At 36.3% G+C, this 19983-nt stretch overlaps 3 protein-coding genes across 3 annotated transcripts; 2 read left to right on the top strand and 1 right to left on the bottom strand.

Moving 5' to 3' along the window:
- The first annotated feature begins 194 nt into the window (after nucleotides 1-194).
- On the top strand, nucleotides 195-1287 carry LOC113699157 (histone H1-like). Its single transcript, XM_072059399.1, has 2 exons — nucleotides 195-441; nucleotides 564-1287. The coding sequence occupies exons 1-2, from the start codon at nucleotides 274-276 to the stop codon at nucleotides 1023-1025; spliced, it is 630 nt and encodes a 209-aa protein (XP_071915500.1). The 5' UTR covers nucleotides 195-273; the 3' UTR covers nucleotides 1026-1287.
- Nucleotides 1288-6948: 5661 nt separating this feature from the next.
- LOC113697760 (histone H3.3) lies at nucleotides 6949-8856 on the top strand. Its single transcript, XM_072060244.1, has 5 exons — nucleotides 6949-7064; nucleotides 7189-7275; nucleotides 8098-8174; nucleotides 8292-8382; nucleotides 8514-8856. Exons 2-5 carry the CDS (start codon nucleotides 7204-7206, stop codon nucleotides 8682-8684), a joined length of 411 nt encoding a protein of 136 aa, XP_071916345.1. The 5' UTR covers nucleotides 6949-7064; nucleotides 7189-7203; the 3' UTR covers nucleotides 8685-8856.
- Nucleotides 8857-14063: 5207 nt separating this feature from the next.
- LOC113698477 (NAC domain-containing protein 37-like) lies at nucleotides 14064-18113 on the bottom strand. The gene is made up of 4 exons (XM_072058655.1): nucleotides 17958-18113; nucleotides 16090-16260; nucleotides 15709-15984; nucleotides 14064-14965 (listed from the first exon to the last, which is right to left on the bottom strand). The coding sequence occupies exons 2-4, from the start codon at nucleotides 16253-16255 to the stop codon at nucleotides 14376-14378; spliced, it is 1032 nt and encodes a 343-aa protein (XP_071914756.1). The 5' UTR covers nucleotides 16256-16260; nucleotides 17958-18113; the 3' UTR covers nucleotides 14064-14375.
- Nucleotides 18114-19983: the final 1870 nt, after the last annotated feature.

Here is a 19983-nt window from a genome sequence, read left to right as displayed (position 1 = left end):
GTATCCATTCCAGACAAGACTGGCACCCCAAAAATCCTATTCAGTGTTCGATCAACAACCCATAATCGCCCACGTGTACGATTCAAAACACTGATTCTAAAACTCCTCGATCCGCGTCACTCTTAGCTGACCAATCAGAATCCAGAAACCCCATTTCACGCAGATCGCTCCCTCCTATAAATGCTGACAGCTACGTGGAAAATTATTCACGCAAAGTCAGAAAGGTTATTACCGTATCGTTCACTCTGTCGTTGTTTCTTGTGACACTTCGCGATGTCGGCCACCGGAGATGCTGAGAAAACTGCCGTTGAGCAGCCTCCGGCTGATGCTCCCCCTGCGGAGCAGCCAGCCGAGAAGCCTGCTAAGGAGAAAAAGCCTAAAGCTCCTAAAGAAAAGAAGCCTAAAGCGCCCAAAACTGCTGCTCATCCTCCTTACTTTGAGGTAGTATTACTGTTATGCTCTTTATATCTCTCAATTTCAATCTTCTTTTCTTGGGAAATGATTTTTGTTATCGATGGTGAATTTTTTTGGTGATTTTTTTTTTTGTTTGGTTTATCTTGCAGATGATTAAGGAGGCCCTCGTTGCACTGAACGAAAAGAGCGGATCAAGTCCGTACGCAATCGCAAAGTTCGTGGAAGAGAAGCACAAGTCGGAACTGCCTGCGAATTTTAGGAAGATCCTAGGGCTTCAGTTGAAGAACTCTGCGGCGAGGGGAAAGCTGATCAAAATCAAGGCCTCGTACAAGTTATCCGAGGCAGGCAAAAAAGTCCCCGCCGTGAAAAAGCCAGCCAAAGCCAATGCGGAGACGAAGAGGGCTGGTAAGCCGGCTGCTCAATCGAATGCGAAAACCACTAGAGCAACTGCTGCGGCGAAGAAGAAGACGGAAGCTGTGAAGGCAAAGCCAGAGAAGAAAGTGACTCAGGCTAAGAAAACGAAGAAGGCGGCGGCTCCAGCGAAGGCAAAGCAGCCAAAGTCAATTAAGTCTCCTGCTGCTAAGAGGGCTAGGAAAGCCGCTGCTGCTTAAAGCGAGGAGTCTTACAGTAGTTTCCAAGTATCTGTATAGGTATAGAGGTAGTACGGACTTCGGAGTAGGGAAAATAAATAAATGATGTTTTCTGTTTGTTAGGGAAAGAGTAGTGGATTGTGAATATGGGAAATGATGCGGTTCGGTAGATGATGATCATGGCGGTATCCGTGGTTGTTTTGGTGTATAATGCTTGAGATGTTTTTATGTGGTTAGAATTTTGGGGTTTAATGGAATAGAATCATCAAACTTTGGGGCTCAACTTGCAAATATTCTTTGGATTGCAGCTGTGATTTGTGTGGTCCTTTTTTTTTTTTTTTGGATGGAATTGTTTGTCGGCCATTCATTACACAGCAGACGGGAGATATTTTTTGGTAGTTGGTCTCGGGATTAGTCTCGTCGATTTTTGTCGATGATTCTAGATATAGGCTGCAAATAGCAAATGAACATGGTATTGTATTGGAGGAATGTCTCCACCTGGAAAACATTCATTGTGGCCTCGACTCGCCTGGTAAAGCAAACAGCTGGTGTATTGGAATATGGGAGGGGGAGACGAAAAGGGAAAGTGTCTAATTTGGATTGATCCAAAGGTTTTTCATGGAAGGAAAGTGATAATGGTGAGCGGTCCATTTAAAGCTAATGAATTATCACATTTGTCCATTAAAACAATAATAGATATATAATAGTTACATGCATAACTTCTCAAACAAGAGCTACAATGTTTGATTATTTGAAAAACTCTTCCCCAAAAACGAGAATTAGGGAATTACTTCTCCGCCAGAGAAGGATTTTGATTTATTTGAAAAACTTTTCCCTGTTTCTTCACAAACCGGGAAAAGCGAAAGTAATTGTCGTGGAATTTGGAAGAAAACTTTTTGAGTTTCAAATTACCATAACCCATCGTAATATTTAGCAACAATTTCTTCGACATATTGGATTTTTAGCTATTCTCTAAAATGGACAATGAATCCTTCCCCGGCTGTGAGGTTGGTGTGCTGTTTTGAGCATATTAACAGAATGTACAATTCGAATGACAGATTCGATTTCCTTATACTATATAAGAATGAGTTTGGGTCAAATAATGGCTTTAAACTTCAACGGCAAGAGTAGGGGTATTTGGGAATTGTGAGGTTATTTTGAATGTAGTTATAATATTGGGTACTACTTTAGATAGCATGGGTATTATTGTGTTTACTGAAATGTCCTTGTATTCTAAAAGATGCAGTGATGATTTGTTCAAAGGTTTGGGTAATTTGGAAATGTGAGATTATTTGATCATCTTTTCTACAATAGATACAATCCATAATAGCTTCTTTATTGGTGTAATTACTTAAATGTCCTTGCAGAGACATTTATTTTGGTTTGTATCAATTATTACTGTTACTTTGCTATTATAACTTGAAGAACTTCAAAACGTCATTTTCATCTCAATTAAAGCAAGGGCAATATGGTTTATTAAGGAATTTATGATTGAGCATTAGTTTCAACTTCAATTCTTCAAATGTCTGCCCCTTCACATTCTTCCGTTATGTTCCTTTCGTCTTCCGGTAAATACTTATTTGTATTGTCATTGTACTCTGGATTTCAATATGGTTCTCTGGTGAAGCTATTCTTGGTGGTTCAACTTGAGGTGAGGTTTCATTCTTTTTTTTAATGGTATGATTTGCTTTGTAAAATCGTAATTTCTATTGTTAGCTAAATGCTTTCATTCCAAAATTGGATACTCTGTTAGTGCAATTTAATATTGATATTATTGTTTCCCCACAAAGTTGGTTGTTCTATACAATTTAAATGATGTGGTTTTGTTGGAATAGATTTGGAGATACAAAACTTCCTCTTCTGGTCTACTTACATGGTGGAGGCTTTTTTATCAAATCTGCTTTCTCTCCTATATATCACACACACCTTAATGTAGTAGTTGCAGAAGCTGGTGTTGTAGCAGTTTCAATTAACTATCGGCTCACCCCTGAGTATCCTTTGCCTATTGCTTATGAAGATTCTTAGATTGCAGTCAAATGGGTTGCCCTTCATTCAAATGGCGACGGTCCTGAGGTATGGTTTAGGGATTATGCTGGCTTTGATTGCGTGTTTTTGGTGGGGATAGTGTTGATGGCAATTTAGCACATAACATGGCATCAAGGATTTGGCTGGAGATATTAGACTGCTTCGATCTTGATGTGATTTTTCTCAATTGTCCTTATTTTTGGGAGAAAGATCTAATCAGTATTGAGTTAACGAAATTACAGGCGAAGACCTATGCTAAGGGCATTTGGCATTATGTTCACCCAAAATCTACGGGGGTTGATGATCTATTGTTGAGTCCTCTAATGGAACCAAACCTTTCGAGACTAGGCTTTGTCGTTGCTAAAAAAGTTGGCTACTCATCAACAAGAATGTTGTGTAGATGCATCTTTAAGTGGATAATCACTTTGTTATGCCATTATCTGAATCGTTTGAGTATCTGTTTAAAGTTCATTTAGTCTTGTTAATGAAAAACTCATATACAAGTGTTTGTTTCAAAATATATGAACCAAGCAAGATAGCATGCATAATTTCCTTCTTCATCTCCCAGTATACATTAGATATTTTGTTACTTCATATTGTTACTCAATGTGCGTGAGTTTTTTGATATTCGCTTGAACTACCGTAAAATTTTCTTTAATCACAGGCACCAAACACTCGCGCGATGTGCGGGCATTCTCCTCCTAGTTCTTTTACTAAGATTGAGTTTTGGTCAAAAAATAGGATGAATTTCAACTGCATAGGTGAGAGTTTTTTGAAAATGTGAAATATTGTGTATTAGTTTAAAAATTTTAGGTACAAATTAAGGAAGCATGTATTTGGATATATTTACTGAAATGACCCCATTTTAATACATTTAAAGTTGTCATTGATGAGTCATCTGGGTATTGATGGAATGTGTGATTAGTGTGCAACAGTTTTTACATTTTTGTATAATCCATATATGCCTGTGTGTTGGTGTAATTACCGGAATATCTCTTAGCTACCAATAATTTTCCTTTTCAGCCGCAGATAACCATTTGAGATGTTACTTTGTCTGAAACGTTTGAATGGCAATCGGATTTAGGAAATGAGCCAACGATTTCTCTATCAATGGTAGGAACCCAATTCTCTATCATTTATAATCTGTATTTATGAGTCACAAACGTTGGTCAATTTATCTCCTTTCAACTTCAGGAGTTAAGTTTTCTCTTTTTGTCTTTGTCTACAATGATTTGCCTCATCGTTTTCTCTTCCATCCGAACTCAACTCTGAAATTACCTATTATTTCGTCACTAATTATACCCAATTCAATTGCCAAACCGTTGGTACGTTAATGTCTAAACGGTTGATTATTAGTTTCTCCCTGTTTGCATTCTAGAATTGGGATAATTCTACCTGATTTCACACTAATCAGCTCAGAATACTTTTCAGTCCCAACTACTCATAGTGATTCAGCGTGAGGTTAGATTCCACCCCCTCCCAAATTTGTCGGTGTGTTCGTAGTACCTACAATTAGAGACTCTTATCGGGTTGTCTAGCCCCAATTAGTTTGGGTTGGTTATAATCTTATAGGTCTGGAGCAACAGCAAGTAAAAGCTCTCGGTGGGGATTCTGGAATAAGGTTAGTTTTCTGTGTTGCTCTGCCTTTCTGCATTATCAACAACGTTCAATTTGACACAGTTTTATTGTAACGCTGTGTGAATTGATTGATTATATCGTTTAGCTTTTCATACTACGTTTTATTTTTTCTCACAATGTACTATTGTTTGTTCAACAAAAAAATCTCCTTCCCCACAAGTACCAAACACCCGCGCGATGTGCGGGCGCTCCCCCTAGTTTAGTTCTGTTGATTATGTTGCTTGTGCATCAGGACAAACAAATTAAGAAACGTTGAAGACTTTGAGTTGAAACTTTTAAGTGTGAATGACAGTATACATGACTTTTTTTTTTTAACTTAAATTCAACCACATTGATCTGCTATGGCAAGACTAGAAGCAAGATCAAAAGAAGCCTTTGCAGTTTGAGCTGCCACAATCAGAGCTAAAGAGCAAGGCTGGTTGAAGATAGAGACTGAATCAAATTGTGAACCCTTACAGATAAGATCAATGATGCAACTGAGGATGTCTTATTTAGTACTGTATTAAAGGTATTTGGAAAGTCATTTTCCTCCAAAATAATCTTACGTTTCTCGTGAACACATTTTTCAAATATCTGTTTATTTCACATGTATCAAATCATTATAGTATATTCTTTTAACAAAAATTTTAAAAAAATATTAATCCAAACGGGTATTTAAAGTTAAGTTTTAATGATTGTTATCTCTTGTTGACTAGGAGAGTAAACAACATTGTTAATCACAAATTAGTAAAGTTTGCTTTAAATTTGAAAAATGTCACTCAATGAAAGGTTAGCTTCTTAGTTTGGATGCTTGAGTTTGCTCAAGCATATGTTTAAGGAGCAGTTGCTCTAACTCTATAATTCTAATTTCTTCATATTAATGAAAGTTATGTTGCCGATTGACCCTAACAAAAAAAAAAAAAAAACCTTCAGCCACATTGATGAGTTTAAGTGATAAATTTCAATTGCAAATGTTGACATCAAAAAGAATTAATTGGGTCGGTTCATAGCCTCGTAATTACAAGGCTATAAGGTATGATAAGCACAGACGTTACAAGAACTTGCAAAACTAAAATATAGAAGAATAATTGCAATTTAACCTCCTCATCTTTTTTGTTATGGTGGAATTCACCTACTTCTATCTTTTATTTAGTAAGTTTGCATTTCTATTTAAACTCACAAGCCCTATCATTTTGAATGAAGTTTCACCTTGTTTTATCAATCAACTTAGTATAAGTGGACACATTTTTCTAGTATTCATGTTTTTTATCAAGAATTCAAGCATGCTTAGATTAGAAGAGTCAGAATTTGGACAATTAATGAAACTCCCGTTTAATAGTTAAAGTTGAAACTCATAGAATTATGGGTTTTAAATTCAAATTTTCTTTTCTTAAAAAAAAATGGTCCCCTCCTTTTTTTATTCCAAAGAAAGAGTAGGGACTTGGACAAAGTAGTGTCATTTTTGACCAATATAGTGGATGATATCTCAATTTGACTTGGCACCCCTTTATGTTGATTTTATGCTAATTGTTGAACTATCTACATAGATTTCTATATACAATCCTGTTATCAATTTTTAATTAGTTTCTTCGTTTCTGTGCTAGTCTTATTCAGCATTTAATGTAAATTTCTTTTGTATTAATTTTTGAAAATTTTAAGAATGTCAGTAAGAATGAATTTGGTGTTAAAAAATCTTATTTCCAGTCCTTGTGTCAGACAACATTATGTCATATTTAGGTAGAGACAATGACTAACCTTACTCATATCCTTGGATAGTGATGAGGATAAATGTTCAACAACCTCAGTACCCTGGCTATCTTGATATCTGTTGGAATATGGTTGTATATCTATTTTTTCCTTTATTTGTTAATCCAATTTTTGGTTTAATCCAGGAAGAAGATATGTGCATTCTTATCAAAATGTTATGTCTTTTTAAAGTAACTGTTGATCGTTCTAGAGTGTAAATGAATTCAGAAAAATATAAATTCACAATAAGATCAAAAGAAACTTAATAAATAAAAATATTAAAGTTATATAAAAAATAAAAAGAATTAAAGGAAAAAAAATATAGAAAATAGATTTGGGTATTGGACATGATCAATCTAAACTCATCCCAAAGTGATCCCGCCCAAATTAGTTCCAACGCACATATGGGTAAGGTTAGATCCAAACCCATATAATTCGGTTCTATTTCGAAGCGAAACAAACATCCCACCCATTTTGCCACCTCTAAATAGAGTAGAGGGGGTTTGATATAAAATTTCAAGTATAGGGATTTATTGGCTATATGCGCCAACCTCAGGGGTCTATGTCCAATTAACCCGTTCAAATTCTAATTCAACCATCTACAAGAGCTTCTTTAGCGGCCAGATTAAGAGCAAACCGAAGAAATCAAATAGTCGGTCAGAGTTCATTCAGGTTTGAAAAACATCGAAACCCTAGGGCATTCCGATTACTTCCTTATTTTCTGATTTTTTGAACTTAGCAGTTTAATTTCATCTTATTTGGCCCTCTCTTATTTAATTTTTGAGACTTTTTGCAGTTCTTCAAAATCAAAATGGCTCGTACGAAGCAAACAGCTCGCAAGTCCACCGGAGGAAAGGCTCCAAGGAAACAGCTTGCCACCAAGGTATATATGCTTTCTTCCTCGGAATGAATTGATATTTATTTGAGTACACTAATTTGTGAATTTTGATGTCACTTTTTTGAAGATTTAGCTCGTATTCTTGTTTATAGTCGTTTGTAAACTTACAGAGCTCCTCCCTGTATGTTGAGATTTATTTTCACTATTTGTTAGAATTTTTTATGCAAATTGTAATAATTATGTGTACGAAATAATGGAGGACTGGTTTCTCTGGATTATTTGGTCCTTCTTGGAGTTACGTGTGCAGTACTGACTGAATTTGGTCTTTATATATATACCATAAATATATACACACACACACACACATAGCTATGATCTTTTATTCTTAGATAAACACAACGGATTTTGCTCATAAATTTTTCAACAGTGACCTGCAGCATGATTGGTGTGCTGATGTGCAGTTTAGCTACTAACATATTCATTTCTAGGTAATGCTAGAATTGTTAACAGGATTCACCTCTGAGAGGATATCAACAGAGTAGGTTGTAGTTGGAAAGAGAAATTAAGATAGCACTGAAATGGATTAATTGGACACTCTTTTTTATCGTCATTCCTGAAATGAGATGGTCAATTGTTCCCGATGCCTTATAACTTAATGAACTATAGTTGTGCTGCGCTTGTTACTCTGAACAACTACTACTGTTACTTATGTATATCTGATGGCCAGAATCATGTTGTATCTTTGTATACCTTTTTTTTGCCTTTGATCATCAAAAAGTACTGCAGGCACCACTATTTGGTTTGCGAATGTGATCAATCTCGTAATGCTTGATAACAACCAATTTTCTTCAATTTTTTGAGTTGTAGGCTGCCAGGAAGTCGGCACCCACGACTGGAGGTGTGAAGAAGCCTCACCGCTACCGACCTGGAACTGTTGCACTGCGGTCTGTATTCATTATTTAAAATCCATAGTTGTTGAACTATTTGATGAACTCTTTTGCTTGTATATTTTTAGGTTAGACTGTTGTTTAAGATTTTGCTGCTTCATGCCATGTCCACAGTGAAATTAGGAAATATCAGAAGAGTACTGAGCTTTTGATCCGCAAACTACCCTTCCAAAGGCTTGTTCGTGAAATTGCTCAAGACTTCAAGGTGTAATGATTTAGATGTCTTTGATATCTCAATTGGTTTTGTTCATATAGTTACTTAATATTCTCATTACCTTGTTTGAGTATTACATTTTGTTGCATCTAATTGTGCCATAAATTTGTTTTCATCTTCAGACGGATTTGAGGTTCCAAAGTCATGCTGTCCTTGCTCTTCAAGAAGCTGCTGAGGCCTATCTTGTTGGTCTGTTTGAAGACACAAATCTTTGTGCAATCCATGCTAAGAGGGTAACTATCATGCCCAAGGACATCCAACTTGCGAGGCGTATTCGTGGTGAAAGGGCATGAATGTTCATTATTACTTGTTTGGTTAGGTGGTGGTTCTTGCACTCCATATGTCAATTTCAGTGTCTTGTAAGAATTGGTTCATGTAACACTTTAATTTTCAATTTGGTTGGTTAATAACTGTTAAAGATACGTGTGATCTGTTCAACGTGATTTGCTTCTTTTTTTTTTTTCATATTTGATTTATTGACTTTTTTAGTTTAAGTTTTAGGTTTTAGCTGCATGTTGGCCGTTGGGCTATGTACTTGTAGCCCCATCCTCTATGCCTGATACGAGAAGAAACATTTGATTGTGTCATGATTCTTAAATAAATAATTTTCTTGATACTTTTCAGGCCTTTATTGGACGGAAGCCTCCTGGTTTTCCATTTTGTGTTCCACAGCCTTAAATTCTTTTTTCTTTCACTCTTTTACTACACGATCCTGCTGACTTAAGATGATTCTGCTAAGTCCAAACTTCTTGTTGTTTGTATTAGTTTAATTTCATCGGTCAGCCCTCTGATGTTGTCATCTCATAGTCTCTTTCCTGAACTGTTATATTTTGTCTTCCTTCTTACTCGTCAAGCCTATTCAAGGATGTCAAACCAGAATTGATGGTATAACACTAATCTAGCCATAACGTACTGTCAAGGCATTTTAGATGGCGATGACCTTTTCTTTGGTTAGTGTCATTTGAACAGTGTATATTTTCACTTCCACAATAATGTCTTATTAATCATCCCTGTTTATACTCTGTTCATTCTATCAGCATGACTTTATATATCTCCTCCATAATCTCTTTCTTCCCTGCTCTCCTATTTTGTTTAGGGAGGGAAGGAGGGGGGGGGGGGTTGATGATTCATGTTGTATAGCATTGGGATGAGGCAGATGCAGGGCACATTTCAATTCATGGATTGGGTTGATTGTAAATCAAGTCTCATTGTTGAACATCAAGTAATTTCAATTATTCAGATTCTCCTTTTTCCTCCAATTGTTCAGACTGTTGGTTGCTCGAAATGGGGGCTGCTGTCACATGCTCATTGATCGATCAAGTTGATTGAAAGAGTCTAGAACTTTTGCTGGATATCCTTCACTTTTTGGAATTAGGAGTGAAAGGATAATCTTGCTGTGACTTGGACTTTTTGACAAGTGCACAGAAAAGGGGATTTATCAATGCTTTTGTCTATGGTGAATACTCTTGTGGTTAAAATGCATCATCATTGTCTTCTGTTGGACGACTTCTCTCTGGTCCATGGGCTCTGAAACTTGAGAAACAACACAAGGTAATACACAAGATTTGTTGGGCAAGGATGTGGGCTGCTTTTTCGGTTTTCCCTCACAATGTGTTCCCTGGGGTAATGGTGTTGAATCTCAGCTTTCTAGATGTATCGTTTATTCATTTGGTGCGTGAAGTTCTTCTTGAGGTAACGTGTCCTCATCTTTTAAGGTTCCACCAATCAGAAAGTACTTTAAGCTAATTTTCTTTTCTCAACAGACGTGTTCTGAGAATCCACAGTAAGTGAATCCTTATCTTTTGTAGTTGATTTGATGCTAAATTCCGGAGGGATAGGGTAGGGTTAATGGCCTGGGAGCGAGGCCACATGGTTTCGACCTTTTCGCCGTGTCCTAATCTTATTCTTGCATGAAAAGGTCATCAAAGTCAGGTTGATGGAGTTGCGTGCCATTATAGGAATCATTGTTCGCTTAAAAGAAGCTTATTTTGGTCAACTTCCTTACTTATTACATCCATATTTACCATTCTCTTGTGATGTATTTCACGCTTGGGATAAAAGAAGCATGTGATTGGAGACGCGAAGATATTGGGTTATTTAAAAAAAAAAAATAGAAAAGAAAGCATGAGGTTGGAGACTGGTTGGCCTGTATGTTTAATTAACCTGCCCCTGCCTTTAGAAGCATGCCCATCAAAAAGATACTGTTTCATTTTTCATTCTTGGTTTTACTTTGTGGTGTGCTTAAACTGAAGAAGAGCAGGCCAAAGTCCATTTTGGCACTGTCTTAGTCAAAGTATGTCTTTTGTAAACATGATGATTATTTGGTTTTTGTTAATTTTTCTTTAGTGATGAATGTTTGATTTAATTTGTCTTTTCTTCCTGATACATGGCTAATGAATTAACTAGTTAATTTTACGAGGCAATATTATAAGTTGACTACTTGGGGCTATTATCAAAGCTAATTCAGCATTTTTATCAATTGAAAAACATAAAATTCAGGAGCCAAAGCAAAGGATAAGATTAAAAAAAAAAACTGATTTTTTTTTTGGGTCTGCTTTAAATCACAAGTCAAAATCAGACGAGAACACCCTTGCATTCCAATGAAACTAACTAGCAATTGCTTGAAACGTACTATACATGTTTATAGAAAGGAGGAGATGAGGGTAAGTAACGATTTGCTTGCTGCAAGGAGCTGCAGCATAAGTTATCACTTTCTACCTAGTTGAATTTGATGCAACTTACAAATAGTTTAACGTACATTAAGGATTTCCAATCTTTGTTTAAGTTTTAACGAAGTCAACATAACCTTCTTTCTTTTTCTTTTTTTTTTTAACCAAACGTTAGAGGTGATAATATGGTTGACGCAAGCAATTAAAAGATTCGAAACACTTCGGAGTGGGCTACGTGGTGGTACCGGCTAATTGCACTCTTTCGTAATTTTATATACTTGGGGTGGGGGAGAGGATGATAACCGGGGGCGGGCTTGAACTTTTTGTTCTCTTAATCAGGACAATTGGTAGGCAAGCTAATGTTTGGCTTCTAAGTTCTAACCAAAATAAATAAAATAAGATAAAATGCAAGAAAAAGGTCGGTCCCATTTGTAGTTTTGCAGTACTTGGATGGACGGACAGCTCTAAACAAATTCTTCTAGATATCGTTGAGCACGTTCTTGAAACGAATAAAAAAAAAAGAGCATACACAGGGTGCAGAGCTTCTAGTTTCTAAAAGCCATGGGTGATTAGACCAAATTTAATCCCTGAAATGCAACAGAAGAGATTTAGGTAGAGTTCATGTCGTTCTTTTTGGACCAATTTGCTTTCCTTTACGAGAGTTGCCATGATTTTCAAAGGAGTTTGCACAAAGGTCCCATAGAATCCACACGGTGGGACGAACCGTGCATTCTGCAGCAGACGGGGTTACTTAATTACTTGGTCAGGAAATGCTGATAGTTCCAAAAGCTGCTCTGGGAACAAATTTTAGGAGTATTATGCACTAAGCACCAAGAGCTCAATTTGGCTGCCGGGGCTGGACATGTCAAAGTTTTTCTTTCTTTCTCGTGTATATTCAATTTCCAAAAGAAGTAGGGTGGTTAATACTTAATAGTGATCACCTTAGTTTCCAATGTTGCGAGGCAGGAGGAGGACAAATGGCCTTTGGGCTTGAGAGAGTTTGAGAGACAAGCATGGAAAGTGGTAGCCTTCTTGCACAGCGCATGCTAGACAAGTCATGGCCCCACAGTCCCCAGAATAAGACCCTAACAACATCGATAAGGTATTCCTACTCCCATGGTTTATCCATGAACAGACCAGATGTGCCTACTATTATTCAAATGATTCAGGAAAGAATTGGATATGTAAGAATGCGAAACAAGCAGCTAGCGCTTTCTCGCCCATATTAATTTACTTGCAGTACTATTTTTCTCTCTCTCTCTTTTTTTTTTTTTGAAGGTTCTTAATTTGGCGGATGATGGATACTTCCAATTTTGTTGAGTGTAGTTACATTTTGCTCCAGTCCATGTTTCTTGTAGAAAGAAATCCTCCTTCAAACTCTGGAGTATAAGCGAATTAAAATCTTGTTACCGAACCATGTATCTGTTTCAGGCTTTTAGCCTAGCATTAGAATTTACTACTAGTTCGTAGTAGGACGCTTCCTAATTCTCCAGCAATCATTTCCATTCAGTCTGTTTATGTAAAGCAGCACCTTTTCTGAATCTAATAAACACCCGCACATACACACATAGTGCTGGAAAACGAGGTCTGTATTAATTTTCAGTCAACCAAATTAAAACAAGCAGCACGCCTGAAACCTATCAATCTCTTTCGTATTCATTCTGTCTTCTCTTGTTTATAAGCTATAAAATCTTTAGCTTTCGGTGTACAATTCTTTTAAGTAGTGAACGGAGCCTGAAGGTGGGAGATCCCGGAGAAATTATATGTTTATCTTCTGTGACACGTAGCATTCTTCAGTTACATTTTGATTGATCGATTAGTTTTTGGATCGTGACTGAACTATCATTATTAGAGGTCGCGACTCCAAATTCATATATGGAAGCTATATATATATACACTACTCCCTCCAAATTCGTACATAGTTTTGTTTTTCTTTTTTATCCGTCATAAATTATAGTCCGCTTTCCAATAAAAGGGTATAATAATTGACTTGACATGTGTACGTACTCTCTTATTCATTAATTGCTTGAATTCATAACTTCAATGGTACAATTTTTTATAGTATTGTTATTGTACAAGGATATTTTAGAAAGAAAAACAGTACGTTAAATTTACTCTTCTAATAAAGTTAATTAATTTTTCTTAAATCCCGAGTAAAAAAAAAATAAAAAAACCACGCTGCTTAATATTTTAATATTAAAGTGAGACAAAGGAAGTACCTTTTACTAATAAAAAGAAGTGTTCTTTTTGGACTCATGTTGTAAGCATATTGTAGTGATGTAGAAGAATCATGTAATTTTCCCCTTTGGTCAAAATGGCATGCAATGACGGAAAGCAGCTAGCAGGCCGGCCGACCAATAACGCAGCGTAGTACAGCCATAAATTCATCACGATAACTCCAACTATCACTATATTCAATACCCTCTCTCTTCGCTAATGCGACATCTCATTCCTGCCATTGATGCATAGAAAGGGGTGGTTCCGTGAGGGAGACTAAAATGGCAATAAAGAAGAAGAATGCAAGACAAGAATAGGAGACGTTTTGGACGATCCCATCAAAGTGAATCCTTTTCAACGTTTCTTGTTCTTCGCTTTTGTGGAAATGTGAATCAACGTACAACCATGCTTGACTGCTTATACATCGAAGTAATTTGTAGGTTATAAGCTTGTCTGGGGTAATTACCGGGAAAACAAATCAATTTGTAAGCCTTGTCTGTGCGTACAGACTATCTCCTTATCGGAGAACCAGAAGTACATTAATCGGTAGCTTTTCTATGAAGTAAATGAGGAAGGTAAAATCTTTTACAAGCATTTTTTTTACATACCACCACCATGGGCTGTTGTGTGTAAAATCTTTATACAAGCATTTTTTTAATTAATCTTTTAAATTTTGCGTGTGTGTATATATATATATATATACATGGATAAGTACAATCTTTACATTGATAAGTAACTAATGTGCATTCAACGAACACAGTAATAAATAGAAGTATATATATATATATATAAGGTGCCATGATTTTGAGCTGTAAATTGAGTATGAGAATTACAACTTCATCAGTCCTCATTTTTGCACCACCCTACTTATCAAAGTCTTTGGTCGCCCTCAAATCCCAAGTTAAAATTCCTACATGCAGTCATCTTTATTGGATAAAGAGATCTAGAAGGAGGACTAGCTCTGAGTTTCAGTCACTCATATTAAAAAAAAAAAATCAAAACCATTATGTTTACAGGATAATATTTTAGAATATTTGGAAATCATGACGTAATACTAACAAAAAAAAAAAAAGACCACTAATTAATTAGATAAATTCTTCATTTATCGAAAACGCAGATTCCAATATCACAATCTGAGCTGGAGCTAAAAAATCCATTTAACTTAGAAGACCCTTCTTCCCTACCACTCTGCAGTAGCAGCAATCCCAAATCTGAACTCTCATGGCCTTCAAATCCTGCGGACACTATATCCCCCTCGTACCTCTCCTGATCATGGCTCAGCTGAGAGGCTACAAACTTGTCCAGGGCTCTCCAATCCGTCACTTTCTTGCTGCTGCTGCAACCCCTTAAAGGTTGTTCGTCATCTTCAGTGTTCTCTGATACTAAAGATATTGAGCTTGGCTTTTTTAGTTGTGGCATGGATGGGCTCTCCAGCTGAGGAAGCTGTACAAAGGGGTCAGTGGTGTTCAAGAAATTATTCAAGTTTTCTGCTTCTATCTCTTGCTTGCAGATGAAATTTTGGGAAAGATAATTATTTGCTGGCTGCCTTGTAATATAATCAAGAGGATCCACAACGGAGCTAACTCCACTTGGTTCATCGTAGAAATAACTTGAGTCCCACGCTTCAATGCTTTTTGTCTGCCCACTGGTGGTTCTCTTCTTGAATGCTCGGCATACCACCCATCCTTCTTCCTGTAATAAAATATCCCTACATTTAGTCCACGACTATTCTTTGGATGGAAAAGAAAAAAAAATTAAAATAAAAAAGGTTGCTGAAATCATTTGCCCTTGTCGGTCCCTTACTTGCATAGAAGTAGAGAAGATAGTCAATGGTGCAACTGTAGAGGTACAACTAGAAAAGATTCAACTTTTCTTTAGAGAAGTTGAATTCGGGATGGTTTACACTAAAAAGGGCACATCAAGTTGGAGAAACCGTGTTAATTTGGTAGTGACTAATAAACTTTTTGACTTTCAAGGGGGACATTCATCTTTAGCTGAGATATATGCATGTGGGGTTTTGGATCAACAATTACTGAAACGACTTGCAGGGGGGATATGCATCTTTAGCTGAGATATATGCATGTGGGGTTTGGATCAACAATTAATGAAACATGCACGGAAGGCTTTGATCGATGATTCCGTACCTCACAAGTTGGAAATATGGGCCCTTTTGAAGTATATGAAATCTGAAACAATTATTTTATGCGAATTCCCAAGAATTTTTGGCCCTCTCCATCTTGTTTGAGAAAGACAATAGTATTGAAAGTGTAGGAACAAAAACCATGCACGAAGGTGGGAACAAGCTCAAAACCATTTCGGGAATAGTTTAGCTTTTAAGTATTCTTTTCAGAGTGAAGGAAGAAGACTGAAAAAGCTAACTATGCTTCCTGTACGATTTGAAGAAGGGAAAGGGGGGGGGGGGATTGAGTACTTGCCTGAGGAGGACCATTCTCTTCAGATTCCAGCCGATATTCATGCATGATCCAATCGGATTTTTGCCCATTTGGTGCCCTCCCTTTGTAGAAGACAAGGGTTTTCCTCATGCCAATGAGTTTTGATTTATCATAAACGGATTTATCCCTCCCTGTTGCTTTCCAGAACCCGGCAATGGTGGCCCTGTTAGTCCTTGTCCCCGTCGGATATTTCTTATCTTTGTGACTGAAAAAATACCACTCATTCTGTTCTTCATATCCGATCCGGCATTTATCTGTCAAGTAACATACTTTTCAGGTAGTATTAATTGAAACCCTAAATACTTGCTACGACGTATGACAAATGTAAGTAGACAAGATGGAAAGAAACGTGTATGTACCTTGTAGATCCCATGGTTCAATCCTATATAGATCAATATCTCTTATAACATCAAGATCTATCTTCTGTGATGCAACCTTCTTCCTGAGGTAGTAACCAACGAGCTCTTCATCGGTTGGATGAAACCGAAATCCTGGAGGAACACATGATTCGGCTGTGTCCATCATGACGGCTGTTCTACATCAAAATCAGCATCAATGAAGATGATGGTTAGATCATAACTCTTGTTGTAGTGTAATGTGTGTGTACATAGCCAAACATGCCATAAGAAGCACAAAAGTGAAGAGGGACAGGGAAGACTATGAAGCTTTCAGACTAATCCATGACAAGTGTTACACAAGGGATAGGAAATAATCATCAAGCCACACATTTGGTGGTAAACAATGTTCAAACTTTAGCTCTGGAAGGTTGGAAGCACTTGTCATTGGCAAAACTTTTTCTTTTTCTTTGAAAATTGACATTTTTATAGAGGTTGAGATAAGGGGACAAAACTTTCAAGAAAACAAAAAACAATAATGGGTCTTTGCTAACCCTTCATCAAAACATAAGGACTTCAGTTTTTACAGCTTAATTCTTTTTTTTTTGGTTTTTCTTTTTTGGGGACGGCGGTGGGGGGAGGGTGGCATCTATATTAATTGTGTGGCTCTGTAGAAACGGACAACTAAAGGTTTGTACCAATGATGTTGTCTTGTGGTGGAGAATGGTGAAATGATGAATAAAGAACAGGGACTTGATCACGATATTATAAAATTATTATCAATCAAATTCAAACACATTGTTCTCACAAATTAAAAAAAGTCAAGAACCAAGATAAATTAGTAGTCCATTGAGATCGATCAATAAAAGATTAGTAATAGAAGTTTGAGTGGCAAAAGTTCAGAGGGGATGACGTTATCAACTACTTGTATTTATTTGGCACGCGCTATTTGCAAGGGAATGCGAAAAGGTAAGGGGAGTTAAAAGGCAGTGCGCGGTTCGGCTAGTTTGGATCAAGCCTGCCAGAAAGGGAATGCACGAAAAGGAAAAGAGAGAATTCTGTCATGGGTTTTTCGAGAATCGATGTTTTATTTCAGTGATGGAGTCTGAGACCTTTGTCTTCTTGTCTGCAATAAACTTGGCAACACCTGAGTCTGACTCCCTGACTCACTGGTCCTTAGTCCAACTTGTTAAGAAGTTGTGGAAGAGAGACCATTTCATCTCTATTCTCAGTGTATGAGAGGTTAGAAGACACAGTGCTGTGGTAATGATTGGACTTCAGAGGATACTCCAACCAGTATCACAAACTGGGCAACTGCTCAACCACAGGAGAGGAGAGATAGAGATGCTGCAACTGCCAACCTTGACAAATCTTGGAGAAAGACTGATTGTACTGTAGGTGTTTGGTCTATCTGAAATCTTTGTACTCAGGCCAGGCTTAGAGGTTATAGGGCTAGAGCCTCTGGGGGATTTGGAAGTCGAAAGCTAAATCTCATTTCGTACGGTATCATCACCTATGTCTGTATTCATAATCTTGTAAAGGGTATCTTTTTTGCAAGAACAGGAAACCATTCCACAGTTGCCTTCAGCAAAGAATGTCGAAGGAAGATAGTGCATAATTTAGGAACCAAACCACTAAAATGGGATGAAGAGAAAATGAGAATCTGATTAATTAAACCTTTTTTTTTAAAAAAAAAAAGAAGAGCAGTAAGTATGTGGTGAACTGAAGAAATTGGATGAAACAACATGGCTGAGAAGACCGATCTCATCAGCCATCAACCAAAATGGAAACTGAAAAAAAAATTATGGGAGTGATGCATGAAATCTGCTGATACAATGAAAATTGTATTCAGTTTGCGTGCATTTGCATGGGAAATTAATGCAAAAGCTTACCTGGAGGAGATAGCCAGACAGGTGCTGGTAGTGTAGTATTGGCTCCGTTACTCTAGTTATTTGCTCAAGGACAATGAATTTAAAGGAGAAGAAGACAAAGGTAGAAGACACTGCTGATACTGCAAAAAAGCAAAGTTTGAGAGAAAGTGAAAGAGAACTCAGTCCGAAGGGAGTGTGAGAAGTAGTGAATATAAAAAGGAGAGGGCAAAGGAAGAGAAGAGAAGGGGGAAAGGAAAGGACTAGTTTGGACCGCTCAATTGCGCATGGCTTGATGGTTGTCCCCATTGCTGGCGTCATTTGCCTGGTTCCTACAGAACACCTTCCACCCTCCATTTTTTCTTTTCTTTCTGTTTTATTTTTTTAAAATCTATTGCTCTTTGTTCCATTATATTATCTGAGTGTGTAGAAGTTGTGCACACGTACTGGTTTTGAAATTACATGACCTAAACAACGAAATGTAGATTAGTGGGTAAAATGCAGCAAGTCATCAAACATAGATTAGTTAATTTTGGGAACTTACGGGTTCAAATCGTCAAGGGTTGGTGGAGAATTACGGTTAATCCTCTGTAAAGAAACAGAATAAGCAAAAAACAAAATGCAGGGCCTAGTTTTGCATGTCAACCAGTACTAGTAGTAATTGACATTTGATTTTTGTTGGAACCGTGAGAGGAATTCAATTCTTCTTTTACTGTAGTGTATGCTATTTGTTCTTAGTGGAGAGTGTTTCCTTGTTTTTTTGTGAAATTATTTTTTCAACAATATTTCCAGTTTCAAAACATTTGGCAAAAAGTATAAAGGAAGAAACAAAAAGCACTGATAAGCAGAAAGAAATGGTACTAGTATTTGCAAAAGGAAATTTGAAAAAGAAACACTTTATGTGATTTAGAAGTTTAAAACTTCAATTCACATATCACATATCATATAGGAAAGAAATTGACTTAGGTACTATTGTTTGAGGATCGCTCTTTAATACGTGAATGTCTTTCTTTAAGATCAACCGCCAAATGCATTTGCATTTATTTTCATTAGTTGTCGTGTTATTGCAGGTGGGATCCTCTATGTCGCTATCCGGTGTCAAATTTAATATCATTCTCACTTATCACTTAAAGGTAAAAAAAAAAAACTTAAATAAATATCATATAACAAGTTAAATAATCAGATCACTTTGTATAAATATAAAAGTGACACTGAGTTGTCACTGGAAAGGCGATACCGAGAATCTCATGTGATATTACTGTGGCCTATATACTAGTGGCAAGCATTTTAAGATAATGACATTTTTTTCTTGCTTTGAAATGATAATTTGAAATTCTTAGATGAAAACGGTACCATATCGATTACTAAACTTAAAAATAAGGTCGTTAAATTGACTGTACATTTATCCATGATCTATGTTTGTTTAGCATGATGATTAGAGGTGTCAAAATGGGTGACTTGGGCGGGTTTGGGTTGGGTAAAATGGGTAATGGGTATAAGTGAGTCAACTCATTTATACCCATTTAATTAGATGGATATAAATGGGTAAGTCAAAAAATGAATTGGGTAACCCAATTACCCATTTATAACCCATTTATTTTAATTTTTTGTAAACTCATTTAAATTCATTTTTGCAAACTAAGTTATCAATTTATACCACTCTTTGTACCCATTATTAGTTTTAAATATTTACTTATAATGTTCAATAAACTTAATTACCATTTTTTTTTCATTTATACTCTGTCACAAAATTACCTATTATTTAATAATTGAATAATAAGAATATAAAAATTTGAACTAAGTAATATAAAAATTAATATAAAACCTTAATCCAAAAATTTTGAACCCCTAACATTTTTTTCATATATAAATATAAATTTTCATTTTATAAAGATAAGAAAATAGGCTAAAATTTATTATAAATTGGTAATGCTAAAAAATGAGCAAGTTAACAAACTAAGAGAAAATAAAATAATAAGATAAAACCAACAAATATTAATAATAATAATGAAACAAAAGTAGTTAACATCATGACAAAATGAAAAATTTG

Source organism: Coffea arabica, chromosome 7e, assembly GCF_036785885.1.
Source record: "Coffea arabica cultivar ET-39 chromosome 7e, Coffea Arabica ET-39 HiFi, whole genome shotgun sequence".
In the NCBI taxonomy this organism is placed as follows: Eukaryota; Viridiplantae; Streptophyta; class Magnoliopsida; order Gentianales; family Rubiaceae; genus Coffea; species Coffea arabica.
Note: the sequence above shows the minus strand (reverse complement) of the source record. Positions and strands in the feature narration are given on the sequence as shown.

Coding starts and splice junctions, on each gene's coding strand:
- LOC113699157 (XM_072059399.1), top strand. CDS start 274: ATGTCGGCCACCGGAGATGCTGAGAAAACTGCCGTTGAGCAGCCTCCG. Junction 442..563: donor CTCATCCTCCTTACTTTGAG/GTAGTATTACTG, acceptor TTTATCTTGCAG/ATGATTAAGGAGGCCCTCGT.
- LOC113697760 (XM_072060244.1), top strand. CDS start 7,204: ATGGCTCGTACGAAGCAAACAGCTCGCAAGTCCACCGGAGGAAAGGCT. Junction 8,175..8,291: donor CCTGGAACTGTTGCACTGCG/GTCTGTATTCAT, acceptor CCATGTCCACAG/TGAAATTAGGAAATATCAGA. Junction 8,383..8,513: donor AAATTGCTCAAGACTTCAAG/GTGTAATGATTT, acceptor TTTCATCTTCAG/ACGGATTTGAGGTTCCAAAG.
- LOC113698477 (XM_072058655.1), bottom strand. CDS start 16,255: ATGATGGACACAGCCGAATCATGTGTTCCTCCAGGATTTCGGTTTCAT. Junction 15,985..16,089: donor TGAACCATGGGATCTACAAG/GTACATACACGT, acceptor GTTACTTGACAG/ATAAATGCCGGATCGGATAT. Junction 14,966..15,708: donor GAATGGTCCTCCTCAGGCAA/GTACTCAATCCC, acceptor TATTACAGGAAG/AAGGATGGGTGGTATGCCGA.